General features: G+C 33.3%; 2 protein-coding genes across 5 annotated transcripts in view; one reads left to right on the forward strand and one right to left on the reverse strand.

The window, feature by feature from the left end:
- The window catches only part of beta4GalNAcTB (beta1,4-N-acetylgalactosaminyltransferase B), a 189,204-nt gene extending 176,050 nt beyond the window's left edge, over positions 1-13,154 (reverse strand). For both annotated transcript variants that reach the window (XM_081986174.1, XM_081986173.1), the window contains exon 1: positions 12,409-13,154. In XM_081986174.1, coding sequence (XP_081842300.1) covers positions 12,409-13,154 — 746 coding nt within the window. The remainder of the gene's footprint in view (positions 1-12,408) is intronic.
- LOC145733378 (nonsense-mediated mRNA decay factor SMG8) lies at positions 18-8,249 on the forward strand. Of its 3 annotated transcripts, none has more exons than XM_081986152.1 (13): positions 18-171; positions 253-385; positions 438-700; positions 1,621-1,836; positions 1,897-2,170; positions 2,224-2,447; positions 3,517-3,692; positions 3,748-3,977; positions 5,951-6,098; positions 6,364-6,571; positions 6,671-6,866; positions 7,666-7,854; positions 7,919-8,249. In XM_081986152.1, the coding sequence occupies exons 1-12, from the start codon at positions 125-127 to the stop codon at positions 7,846-7,848; spliced, it is 2,298 nt and encodes a 765-aa protein (XP_081842278.1). In that variant the 5' UTR covers positions 18-124; the 3' UTR covers positions 7,849-7,854; positions 7,919-8,249. The 3 variants fall into 3 exon arrangements, with proteins under 3 accessions (XP_081842278.1, XP_081842280.1, XP_081842281.1); XM_081986154.1 differs by having other exon boundaries at positions 7,666-7,850; XM_081986155.1 differs by having other exon boundaries at positions 1,900-2,170.
- Positions 13,155-13,555: the final 401 nt, after the last annotated feature.

Genomic DNA, 13,555 nt, shown 5'->3' on the forward strand with positions numbered 1-13,555 from the left:
GAGGACACATGACATAACCTACAAAAACTTTGTTTTTTTAGGTTATAAAATAATTATATTTTATTAGTAATCAATTGTTATTAACAAATTAACAAGTTATTTCCAAGAGTTTTTCAGTTGCAAGATGCGGCTAAAAAATACATTTGAATTTCCTGACCTGGAACATTTATTGTAAGTACTTAATTTATACTTTAATCTTTTTTTCTGTGGTTTAAAATATTATTTAATTGTTGCACACTGTCTTTTTTTCAGGCAGCTACAAGGAATAAATAAAGATAAAGTTGTCATAATCTCCATAGTGGGCAAAAGTTCCTTGAATAGTTGTGGCTTGAAAGTCAAGTCTTTAGGACGAATATTTCCATCAGAAAATTATAAACGAAAAGAGGTATTATAGTTATAGAAAAATCCAAATATTGTCAGTTAATAGGGGGTTTTAGGGATTTATTAAAGGTTCATATGATGAAGAAAACCAAATAGTTTATCTTCATTTATACAGCTTACTTGATACAGATCTGCTTATTGAAAAAGTGGGAGATGATTTTGATGAAGACTTTCTATCAACTTATGATGAAATTAAAAGTTCCTTTTCAAGATCCCTTTTATTTCTGTTGTACGTAAGCCACATTGTAATATTGTCCCATCCTGGATTATCACTGGATGTCAGTTATATTCAGTATTTTAAGGCACTGGATTTACTAAGGTATGTAATTTATTTACCAAGTTAATGCCTGTTTTCCTTATATTCAGTATTCCTATCATTTAAAAGAACCAGTTCTAAAATTGATAATTTAAATTTAGACAGTGGTAAAATTGTAAGAACTACGTTCAAAATTGGTAAATTAAATTTAGAGTTGCAAAAACTTAAATTGCAAAATTCACGTCATGTCACGTGGATAATGCAATTCTGAGCTTGCAACACTGTAAAGGCCTGTTGACATCTGTCAAAATTATTCACGTGATCTTTAAAATGTGGTTAAATATTAAAAATGTTGTAAATTAAATGTAGACTATTTTAGGCAGTTGTAAAAGATAAAATTGTAAGAGACACATTAGATGACTTTGATATGCAATTTTAGAGCTTGCAACATTGTAAAGTTCAGTCCGACACCTGTCAAAAACGTGATCTTTAAAATGTAGTTTAATCATTGAAAATGCCTTGTAATACCACAAAATGCTTCAAACCTATGTAACTGACATAGAAACATTGATACTTGCATGCGCGAGACAATGACAGAAAACCTAAAAAAAAGTCTAAGTAGGCGAAAGTTTTCATGCGATGTTGTCAAACGTTTCTCTAAATTCGTCGTTGCAAAATTAATTTTGAGATTAAAGCATTCCTAATCATTTTCATTTATTTTGGTAAAGTTTTGCAACAAATGTCCTGTGTTCAGTTCGGTTTTTGTGTACATTTGTTTGGAAACTTAGTGTCAAAAACGAAATTATGTAAGTAATGAATGAATTCAGCTTTTGGCAACAATGCCTCGAAGTCTGTCTTTGTCTCGCGCATGTAATTATCTATGTTTCTCAGTCAGTTACACGGTTTTTCTATGGCCAGTTTTAGTTTTATCCCACCTGTATATGTTTTTAAACTGTTACTTAATAAATAACGTTGATTTGCAGTAAAAAACTTTTTGATAAAATATGTGACAGTTTGAGATCAGTAAATGATTTAAGTCCTGACTGGATCGCAAATGGACGTGTCTGTACTCCCAGAGTTATCTTTTATTTCGAGAGAACACATGCACCAGATAAAACTAGTATAAAAAAACTGGAACACAATTTAGAGGATAAAATTTATCATATCTTAAAAAAGACTAGAATTATCACAACTACAGGGTAGTATATGATTTGCTTAGCAGTTGGATTATGGATGAGATAATTTAATTTCACTTCCAGCAGAAGTTCTTTATTTGCTATTCCCTTGAATGATGAGTTTGTTTTTGTGTCGGATGAGACCCAAAAAGACCCTTTAAGCGAAGCCATAAAAGGTTTAATTCAGGATTGTCAACCTGGTGGTGCTTTGCAAGTAGAGGCGCCATTTTCTAGCCATCCTTATAAGGAAAAAGATTTTTCCAAGTTTCTGTCAATTCATATTCAACAAGCTAGGACCAAAGGGTTTGACGATACAGTGTCTTCGTCAAGACATCAGCATGCTCCTAGTTACTTTGAGGTGGGAATAAATGTTTTCAATTTTCAATACTAGTTTGATCCTGCATTTCTCAGTTACCGACGTTACATCAATGGATTGAAGCGTCAAAATGTCTGCATAAGTTAATTATTAAAGAGGATAAACCGTTAACATCTTTGTATACCGACACAAGGTTTTCGGAACAGAGATGCCTTAAAGTTTTGCCTTTGGCTGTGGCTCGTTATCAGGAAAATTTACCACCGCACTACGCAAAAGCAGAACACGAGGCTCGATTGGCCATTGCTTTAAGTCTTTTTAGGTAAGTCTGTCTTATTTCCTACCATATTATTTAAATTGGCAACATAGAATAATTGAGAAATACATGATCCAAAAATGAAAATACTTTATTTTGCAAACTTTGAATCCAGATTAAAGTATGGGATAGTTTTTTGGGGTAGGAATGCAGGCATTCAGGGAAAATGGACTTTAAGCAATCTTGCAGAAATGTATTTAAGCAATTGGCTATTTTGACAGTGTATGGTTTGTATATACCTATTTGAGGGTCTTATGTTTCGGTGTAGAAATAAAAACTTGTTTCAAACATTGAGTTCCGAGAATTATAACACAAGATCAGGCTTGTTTTCTGACTCTGGACACCCACTGCACTTGAGTCAGAAGTCCACAGTATATGTGCGTAAAGCGAAGGGTAAACCGCTGAGTAAAATTTTGTACACTAATTCCTAATATGCCAGTAATGCCCACTAATTTCTTGTAATGCCCAGTAATTCCTAATAATTAACCTAACCTAACCTAGCCTAACAGTACCAACTAACTTCCTGAGGAAGTAAAGCTGTTCAATAAATTGTCTTTAAAACTCAGACAAGTTAAAAAGTGTAGCTGCTTTTAAAAAATAATTTAAAAAGTTCCTAGAGCGGTATACTCTGGATGATTGTTTAAACATGTAAATAAATTATAAACCCTGGTAAATTAATGGAAAGTCAATTGTTTGTAATTAGTACAGAATTGTAATTTAGAATAAAATACCTTTGATGGCCTTCTAATGGCATTATTGACGTGTTTCAATTGTTATCTTTTATGTAACAAGTTTGAAATAAATTTATATAAATTAATTATAAATTGTTATTATTATTATTTGGGCTATATTTTCTAAAGTTATGAGAAATCTAAGGTAGTCGTAATAGCTCAAATACTGCCATTAGAAAATTAACTGATTTTAGCAGAATGTCATCTCACAAATTGTGAGAGGTTTGGTTACATTGCTTATCTATTACATACAGGCAGATTTACTTGGTGGATCTTATAGATTTGTTTTGTTAATCATCTAATTAATGATACTTTAACTGTATAAATGTTTGTTATTGTTATAGAGCACAAGCTAGAGGTCCAAAATATCCTCAATACGAATTAAAACTTGAAATTGAATGTCAGACTCATTGGGAGAATGGCCGACAACAGTGTGAGGCAGCATCAATGACGGGAAATCCGTGTAAACGGCCGAAACATTCCACAGAACAAGAACATATGAGCGGTTTCATTTACAACTGTAAGTTTATGATTATTTTAGGCACTTTTTATGTGCAGTGCATATATTATTGTAGCTGTTTGCGATTGCGGTCGTAAGATTGGACCGCGAGAAGATCCATATACGGCGATTCAAGCCAATTACTTATTTTATCAACAAGTCGGTAAGGAATGTTGCGCGAAGCTGGAACGAATCGAATTTCCTATCTTTGAACCGTCGATAAAAGAGTTCAAAGCCGCCACAATTAACGACACCGAAGATGTCATGTCCGTACTTTCGGACAGGAGCGTCCAACTGTCCCCTGAGGTAAATATTAATTTTGATTCATTTTAAAGAGATTTTCAATCATTTTTTCTTTTTTGGGTCTTAGGAAAATAGGATTTTGCACTATTTTCATATTTTCAACTAATTCTTTTTTCAATAATTATTGATTTTCAATCAATTTATAGTCTGTTCAGTGATTTCTGACGGTTGCGTCACGCTAGCAAAAAACGTATTATTACGTTGTGAATTGAATGTATCATAAGCATTTTACCAGCATTTGATTGCATGGTGGCAGTCAACGTGTTAAGAAGGTACTCAGTAGCATTTAGAGGTCTATAAAACTTTCAAAATGTTCTAGAGGCCTCTGACCATTTGAAACAGTTATGAGAAGGTTTAAGACACTTGTAGAGGCCTCTGACACTTTATGGAATGTTCTCAGTAGCATTTGGAGGTATATGGATCTTTCAATATGGTCCTACAGGCCTCTGGAAAAAACCATTGTAGGAACGTTTAAAAGGACACTTTATTGAGGCTTCTGGCACTTTTAGAAGGTTCTCGGTGGCATTTGGAGGTCTATGAAATTTTCAAAATGGTTCTTAGCGCCCCTGGTAATTTAAAACAGTTATGGGAAAGTTTTAAACACTCCTAGAGGTCTCTGGCACTTTTTAGAAGTTTCTCAGTAGCAATTAGAGATCTATGGAACTTTGAAAATGATCCTATACCTACAGATGTCTGGTAATTTAAAACAGTTATAGGAAGGTTTAAGACATTTTCGAGGCCTCTGGCACTTTTTAGAAGGTTCTCAGTAGCATTTAGAGTTCTATGGAACTTTCAAAATGGCCCTATAGAGGCCTCTGGCAATATAAAAGTGTTATCGGAAGGTTTAAGACACTTGTAGAGTCCTCTCACACTTTTAAGAAGGTTTTCAGTAGCTTTTAGAGGTCTATGGAACTTTCAAAATGGTTTTAGAGCCCTCTAACAATTTAAAACAGTTGAGGGAAGGTTTCAGACGTTTGTAGACAACACTGACACTTTCTAGAATGTTCTTAGTAGCATTCAGAAGTCTATGGAACTTTCAGAATTGTTTTAAAGATCTCTGGTAATTTAAAACAGTTATGGAAGGGTTCAAGACACTTGTAGAGAAGTCTGGCACTTTTAGAAGGTTCTCATTAACATTTAGAGGTCTATGACTCTTTCAAAATGGTCTTAGAGGCATCTGACAATTTAAAATATATCTAGGAAGATTTGAAACACTTGTAAAGAGCTCTGGCACTTTTAAGAAGGTTCTCAGTAGCATTTAGAGGTCTATAGAACTTCAACATGGTCCTAGAGGCCTCTGGCAAATTAAAACAGTTTTGGAAAGGTCCAAGAGCCTTGTAGAGGATTCTGGCACTTTTAAGAAGGTTCTCAGTAGCATTTAGAGCTCCATGGAACTTTCAAAATGCTCCTAAAGGTCTCTGGTAATTTAAAACAGTTATGGGACGGTTTAAGGCAGTTGGCGAGGATTCTGGCTCTTTTTAAACCGCCTTTGGACCTCAATAAAACATTCAAAATGGTCTTAGAAGCTTCTGGCACTTTCAAGAATGTTCTCAGTCGCATTTAAAGGTCTATGGAACTTCCAAAATGCTTCTAAAGGCCTCTGGTAATTTAAAACAGTTATGGAAAACTTAAAATCGTTTGTAGGGGCTTCTGGTACTTTTTAAAAGGTTTCCAACAGCATTTAAAGGTCTCTCTGGCAGATTCATGGCGCTAGCAGTTTCGGGTCATTTAAATAAAGCGAGTTTTTCAAGCCACTTTTCACTTCTGCAAATATGTAGTCATATGATATGGCTTGATATGACAAGGATTTGATCCTTTTCACTAAACTGAAAAAAACCTGACAATATTTTAAGCTCCATGGAGCGTGAAAACGAATGTGGCCTTTATCTAATGAAATGACATAAGGGATGCGACGCAACACTCAGAAGTCACTAAACAAGAGATTTTTTCTGATCCTGAATGAATATTCCCTGCAGGGCGAGAAAGGGCTAACCCGCCAACCTAGTACAACAGAATATTTACCAGGAATGCTGACACTAAACTCTCCTCCTGGTTTGCTACCAGTATTCTCCAGCTGGTCGCTAGTTTGTTTAGGAGCATCCTCTTTGTATAGTCATAACGTTGGTATGTGTATCTGTAATATATTTTTTATTGTTACATAAATTACTGTAGTGAAGTAGTAGTGCACAATCACTAAGTGGAGTTGAAGTGGATAGGGTTTGTTGAATAACACACAGTAAATTTTTAAAGTTCCAATAATAAACGTTATTTTAAGGTTCATTATTTATTTTAATTTAGTTTTTTTTTCTGTGTGTTATTCAACAAACCCTGATGTCTAAATTACTTCTTTGTTAGCTTAAAAAACTTCAGATGACAATATTTACTTTAGGTTTGCCCGAATCTTACCATCCAGGCTTTTTAAGCTCGACAAATTATTTGCTTCCTTGGGACGTGACTGTCGAGTCAAAGTCTAAAAAAGCTTGGCCTGCTATCAACAAATTTGGCAACCGGGCACGAAGAGGCAGACCTATTAATACTATTCCTCATACTGTCAAAGTATTTATAGGGGTCGAATATGAATGTTCTGCTGGGCACAGGTATACCAAATTTGACACTTTTCATTAACATTCTTATGATGATTTAGTTTTTACCAAATGAACGAAACTAAAAGCATACTTTTTGTTTTTAAATTTTAGATTTATGTTATCAGCTCCCGACCGAATTCTTAAAGCGGCTCCGAACAGTATAGTAAAAGATACGGGACATAAAATTGCCGAATCTGATATGCCGCTCTACTTCCCGTGTTCCTGCCGAGCTGGGAAAGTTGCACAGCTTATGAGGTTGCATGTGGTTACACCGAAAGCTCCTGTTTACTGTACGGTCTACCCTAAGGTAAGTAAACACATTAAATTTCCTTTCGTTTTGTTTCAATCAGTTTTATTATTGATGTCATAGTTTATTTCCATTATAAAACCATCAAATTATATGAGAAAACTGTAACAGCGTTGTAATATATCAACAACCTTTATGACAATAGTATAGACCCTACAGTACATAGTAGGCCAGGACAATCTGAATCTAATAACCTAATAATATACAAGGTGTCTGATTTGAAATAGTGAGAGACTGACACTTTTTGGCGTTTGAACGCGCAAGGCAACCAGTTTGGTGCAGTTACATATTAAAACTTTCACCCTGTATATCTCGCAAACTGTGTCTGGAAAGTAGGCCGTGACAAGCTGAATTAAATGACGTAATAATTTACAGGGAGGGTACTATAAAAAGCATCAAGGCAAATTTAATTTTTATTGATTTAAATTGTCATTTATAAAGCAAATCATAAGTGATTGTTTGTCATTGTCATACATCACTGAATTCAGAATAAAATGCTGTGTTTGGTTAAACTTAAATTGTTTTTTCGGTTTTGGGAAATAAATAAAAACAAAAAATCAAAAATTTAAGTTTTTTTCGGATATCTTCGGAAGTACTAGGAAAATCGAAATTTTTAAAACGGTATTTGGTTTAACTTTAAATTGAGCAACTTTGCCCCAATTTAAACTTTCTCGTATCTCTTATACTTTCCGAGATCCCAATAGTGAGGGTCGAATTTGAATTACCCTGTACACGCTAGAAATGGGTTAATTCTAGATTTACTTGACAACCTAATATAACAAAAATTATTTTATTCCAGGTTCAACCTGCGTCAGGATCCCCCATTTTCGTAAGCAATAACGAGGGACCCACTAAATTAACCCAGTCTGCTTATTGGGTAATGAGACTACCCTTTGTTTACGTTGCCGATAAAGAACATTACAAGCAAAATTTAACGGGAAAGCTATTGCAAGGAACGTTTGGCGTAATTGAAGCTGATTAATAGTAAGTATGTTTCAATTAAATCTATTGAAAAAAAAAATGTGGTGTATCTTTTTTCTTTTATATCATAGAATATTGTCCCTGAACGATTGATTTAACGAAAACTTTTACATACAAAGTGTAGGACGCTCTTTTAGCCAAAAAAAACCGTTTGCCTGATGAGTTACAGAATTCCAAATATTTAATGGTCATTATCTTGAAAACGACAACATTTAGAGGGCGTTATCTTATTCAGTATTGAAATAATACAATCATGCACATCACAACACAATGTATTATTACCTAAATTGTTAACTTTTACACAGTCACATTGTATAATTTACACGTTGGAGTAAACTTAATTTAATATATCACATTGAGAAAAAAATTATACTGAAAAATAAATAATTAAAACTCCTAACTAATTGAGCGGGTTCTTAATAATCAAATCTGCATTTTGAGCATTCTTAACCAATAAAATTCCAATTAAAAAAACACCAGAAAAATTTAGTATTGAAATGTCCAATGACCACAACAAAATGGCGTTAAAATATTTGCGAAAAATAAGAGTTTTGATATTACGACTTAAATACTATCTTAAACATCTATTTTATATGAGTGTAATTTTTTACTGATGCTCATAATATAAAACTACTTCCTCGACTAAAAAGTATATCTACTATTAAATATATACAGGGTGTTCTATCGAGAACCGCTCTGATGGAGACTACAGGGTGGTCCAGTTTTAAATGTCAATAGTTTACCATTCGATAGCCCATCAAAAAATAAGTTAACATATATTACTTTACTTGTTCAATTTGACAAAATAAGTATCTCTATAGTAAAATTTTGATTTGAAACTTCGTTTACGCAGTAATTGAGTTATTATGTTCAAAGACCCAAAATCAACGCAACCCAACTTAAAAATTGTCTTGAAAACGGTGAAAATCGACCTAAGAATCTTAAAAAATGGCTTTGTAGCCACTTTTCATAGTTTCCAGATAAATTGAAAGACTAGTTTTGAAAATTGACTTAGAAACCAGTAAATTTACTTCCAAACGGTGAAAATTGACTTGAGAGGCTTAAAAATTGTATTTGTAACCAGTTTTCAGGCAAAGGCCTTGACAATTGACTTGGAAACTGTGAAAATTGACTTGAGAGGCTTAAAAACTGTCTTTCAGTTCTTGTAACTACTATATCTCGAATTTTTGACTACAAATTCACACATTTCAACCTTGAAAATTGACTTGGACACCAAAAAGTGACTCTGAACCAATAAAAAGTGACATCAAAAGCTTAAAATTTGCATTTAAAGTAAGTTTACTACATATTAAAATACATTTCACTATTTTAGACTTGAAAATAGTCTTAAATACAATATATTGACATTAGATTTATAAAAATTGACTTGAAGACTAACTTTTCAAGTTTTTTTACTTTGCTTTTCATTTTCTTAGAACTCTGAACTATTTTTAGGGCTTTAAAACTCCTTTCAGCTTGGAAAATCGAGTTTTAGGTTTATCTTCACCAAGTTTTTGACATAGCAGACTTAAAAAAACTATTTTTACATTTTCCAATCGTCTTAAACATGTTATTTCACGCTTTGTTAGTATTACATTGACCTCTAGACGCTTTACTGTGCTTTAAGACTGAACAATCGAGTTTTAAACTATTTTTTATAGTTAAAGTTAATCTTCAGACTCTTCATTGATGAAAGTAAACAATTTTGGTATTATATGCTACGATATTAGTTTTGAACACTAATTTTTGGAATTAAATTATTTCCAAAAATCGACGCATCTAAACAATTTTGAAGAATGTCATTCACATCACAAACGAGTACTCATTTCATAATTGCTTGTTCCAAATTTGATCAAAATTGGTCAAACGGTCTGGCAGTTGTAGCAAAAAAACGATTCTTTAAATTTTGGACGTCTGTCTTCCTTAGGAAGCGTTCTTCAGGAAAATGACATAATGTATGTCAACTTATGGTGAATTATTCACATTTAAAACTGGACCGCCCTGTATAAAGCAGGATTAATCATCAACTACAGAGTGTCTCACTTAAAATTGTAATTTGACCACCTAAATAAGTAGTCAAGTCACAAATAACGATAATTAAATACAAAATGTAACTACCACTATGACAATTACAATACAAATAAGTTGTAAACCTACAGGAAAATTTATCTGAGGGGTTACTGCACTGTCGTACTTTAAGCCAAGCTTAAGTCGAGTGTAGTTCAGACTGGGACTTTTTTCACTCGTTCTGTCACATTCAAAACCAAACTCGGTGCAATATTCGAGATGTGGAACTCACTAAACGGTTTCAAGATATTTGAGTCACTATAGCTTATAAATAATCCTAACAACAAACAACACCAAACAATTTAAGTTCACTTACAATATTTCTTAGGAGACTTTCAAACAGTATTTTATTATTATTGGAAACGAGAATAACCTAATATCATTAAGTAGTTTTAATTCTCATTTTTTTACTAATAAAACAATATAATACCATAATAACTAAGTTTAAGGGGAATGAAAAAGTCACTGTATACCAACAATATCAATTATTAAAATAGATTTCAAATTCATGTTTTAATAACTTTATAGAATCAGCTCTAATCAGAAATAATGGGTTTTGATATGTTAAATATTCAAAATCAAAGCAAATTTTGTCATATTATTTACTTAATGAAATGATAATGTATTATTTAATATTAATTTAGGAATTCAAAGTCATATAATACTACAACAAACATAAACCTCTTTGGTTTAATATCTTCCCCAATATCAGTGTGTTCAATATTCATATTAACCTAATATTTGGTATTTCTAATAAATATTCTTAGTAGTGTTTTAACCTGGTAAAATAATATAGTATACAAGGTGCACGTTTTTCAAGTCTTACCATGAGGATTTCGGTTATTTGAAGAGATACTAGGAAGCTTGAACTACACTCAAAGCCTTGAAACTCAACAATTTTAAATGGGACACCCTGTATTTTATTAGACTATTAAATCGTGCAAAAAGAAAAAAAGTGATAGAAAATTGGAAACTGCCAATTCGAACCATAACAATTGGCACACAAAAATACTAAAAACCGAAACGTCAGATTTAAAATATGATATTGCCAAGTCGTAGAGTAAGAAAAGTAACAACGGTAAAGTGTCATTTCTTTTCAGTTATGTCATCAAGTAAATTGGTAAAAAATTAAAAACAAATTATCTTCGGAAGTACTCCAAATTTCTGAATTTTCCTTCCTTCCTTCCTGAATCCCCTTTCTAACTAGGGGAATATGATATGGCTTTCTGAATTTTTAAAACGGCGTTTTATTCAATACCAAATTGCGCAACTTTGCCCCAATTTTAACTTCCTCGTATCTCTTCAAATAACCGAGATGTCCATGGTGTTACAACTCCATGAATGTTTGACAGATACAACGTTTGGTTACAGTTTACGAGATTATCTTCAGTCACGTGACAGCTGTCACAACTGTCAAAATTTACCGGGCACTGCCATAAAACTATAAATTACCAAAATAGCAAACCATCTTAGTAAAGTGTAGTAGAAGTTGTATTTACAGCTCCATGGAATTATATTTGATGGTTGCAACGTTTGGTGACAGTTTAGGACATTATCTTCAGTCACGTGACAGCTGTCACAACTGTCAAAACTTGCCATAAAACTCTAAAATACCAAAATACTAAATAGCAGATTTTTTTCCGAAAATTACGGTTCACGTGTTTGCAGCTCCACAGAAGCAAATCAAACAAATGTGACATTTATTGACAGTTTAGGACGTTGCTTACGGTACATGACAGCTGTCACAACTGTTAAAATTAAATTGGTAGTGCAACAAAGAGAATGTTACACCCTTTTAGTACATTTGGACTTTGGAAGTGGTTTTGATCAATTTCATCTGTTTTGATTGAAGAATAATTAAAACAAGTGGTATTTACAGCTTTATGGATCTCTCTCTGTGTGACAGATGTTTGGTCACATTTACGACATTGTCGTTTGTCATGTGACAGCTGTCACAACTGTCAAAATCACAGTAATAATCCCTAATAATTTGAGAAACTTGGGTTAAAGACCATATGAATGTAAATAAAAATTACTAATATAAAGTCAAGAAGAAAAAAAATCGTATTGTACAGTTTTGCTTTTGTTTTAAAGTAATAAAGAATATTAGCATCACAGGATTAAATTTATCTTAATTTTGCTCAATAATGACAATGACACTTAAGAAAAAAGATATCCTTTCATTAAATCACCCTATTGCCTTTCAAGTTAAGAAATTCAGATATGCCCTCTGGTGGTCAATTTTGGTAAAAGTTTCAGCAAGGTTGCCAGATTTGTTTCTTTAGAGATCTATTATTGAACTAAAATAAAGCAAATCTAAGATGCAATTATTTTAGTAAACAAATCATCAACTAATACAGAGTATTTTGAGGATAGAGTACTTAACCCATCAGACAGATTACCTAGTGACTTTTTCAGCTTTTCAAACCGGTTTTTATTCTTAGGTTGTTTTTTATGAACTAACATGGTATACCTACTCAAACTTGGATCAAACCTGTATGGTAGTAGTTTCTTTGCTTCCAGCCGTCCATACAAGTCATCATCCTCTCCACCCCATCCGTAATAAGAGTTTGACATTCCATTAACCAGTTCAAATTGCTTGCTTGGAATAGAAATGGCCCCTCCAAACAGTGTTAAGTAAGGTAGATTATAACGGAAAGTATCCAAACTGCTTGACATATGCCTGGGTCTGTTTGAGCAGCCATACAAGTTCCCAGTGGTTAGAGGAATCAGATCAACATCATGGAGAACCAAGCAAGGATATTTCAGATCAATTGCTAGCTGAGCACCAAAATTAATCATTTTTGCGCGATTAAACGGTAAGGAATCGTTTTGTTCTGCCACAATTATGCGATAGTGGATGTTTTGGTGCTGCAGAAACTTATGCATGTAATTAACAAATATATTCAATTGCTCGCTTCGGTTACGATATGGAATCACTACAGCCGTTTTTATAAGCGGGGTGCAATGGACAGGAACAAATTCCCCACCTGGCAATGGAGGAAGGAAATCCTGACGCACCGTAATATTACTCATGGGAATCTCTTCATTGTTCAGAATAATTTCTTTGTAAGTACAGTTTGGTAACCCATTTTCTGCTTTTGTGGGTCGTTTAAGTACCATTTCGTCAAAGGCATTTTCCAAGGAGATGTAGTGGTAGTGCCTGGCGTGTCGTGCCGGGAAATATACAGCTATAAATAGGGCCGAAAAACAAAGCAACTGAATACATTGTGACAACATGTTAAAGTAAGTTCCATTTTCAGATCATTGTTTCCCCAATTGTTAATCTGTTTGTTTGTTGTTAAGCTTATCACCAGCCCAGCAGTTGGAAAAACTGGGCAAGCTACAAAATGAGATTCTTTTACTTAATAACTAATCAACAGCTGACATTGTGTGTGTGTTATGGTTACGATGGCCACTCGTCAGTGAGACGTTCAGCCAGATTAAAACAGCTGACATTGAACTAGTTAAAAAGAAAACAAACAAGTTAGGTTAGGTTAGTTCAAGTTCTTCTTTTCGTAATCCCAGTCATTTTAGTTGGAAAATTCACTGCGTCGTAAACTGATTGAATGATCTACACCTTCTGTCTTTTTTTCTCATGTCGAATAAACTAAAAAAAATATTCTAAAAGCTAATTAAAA

The sequence above is a fragment of the Ips typographus genome, linkage group LG9, assembly GCF_016097725.1.
Source record: "Ips typographus isolate SLU linkage group LG9, UJ_Ityp_2.0, whole genome shotgun sequence".
Taxonomy (NCBI): domain Eukaryota; kingdom Metazoa; phylum Arthropoda; class Insecta; order Coleoptera; family Curculionidae; genus Ips; species Ips typographus.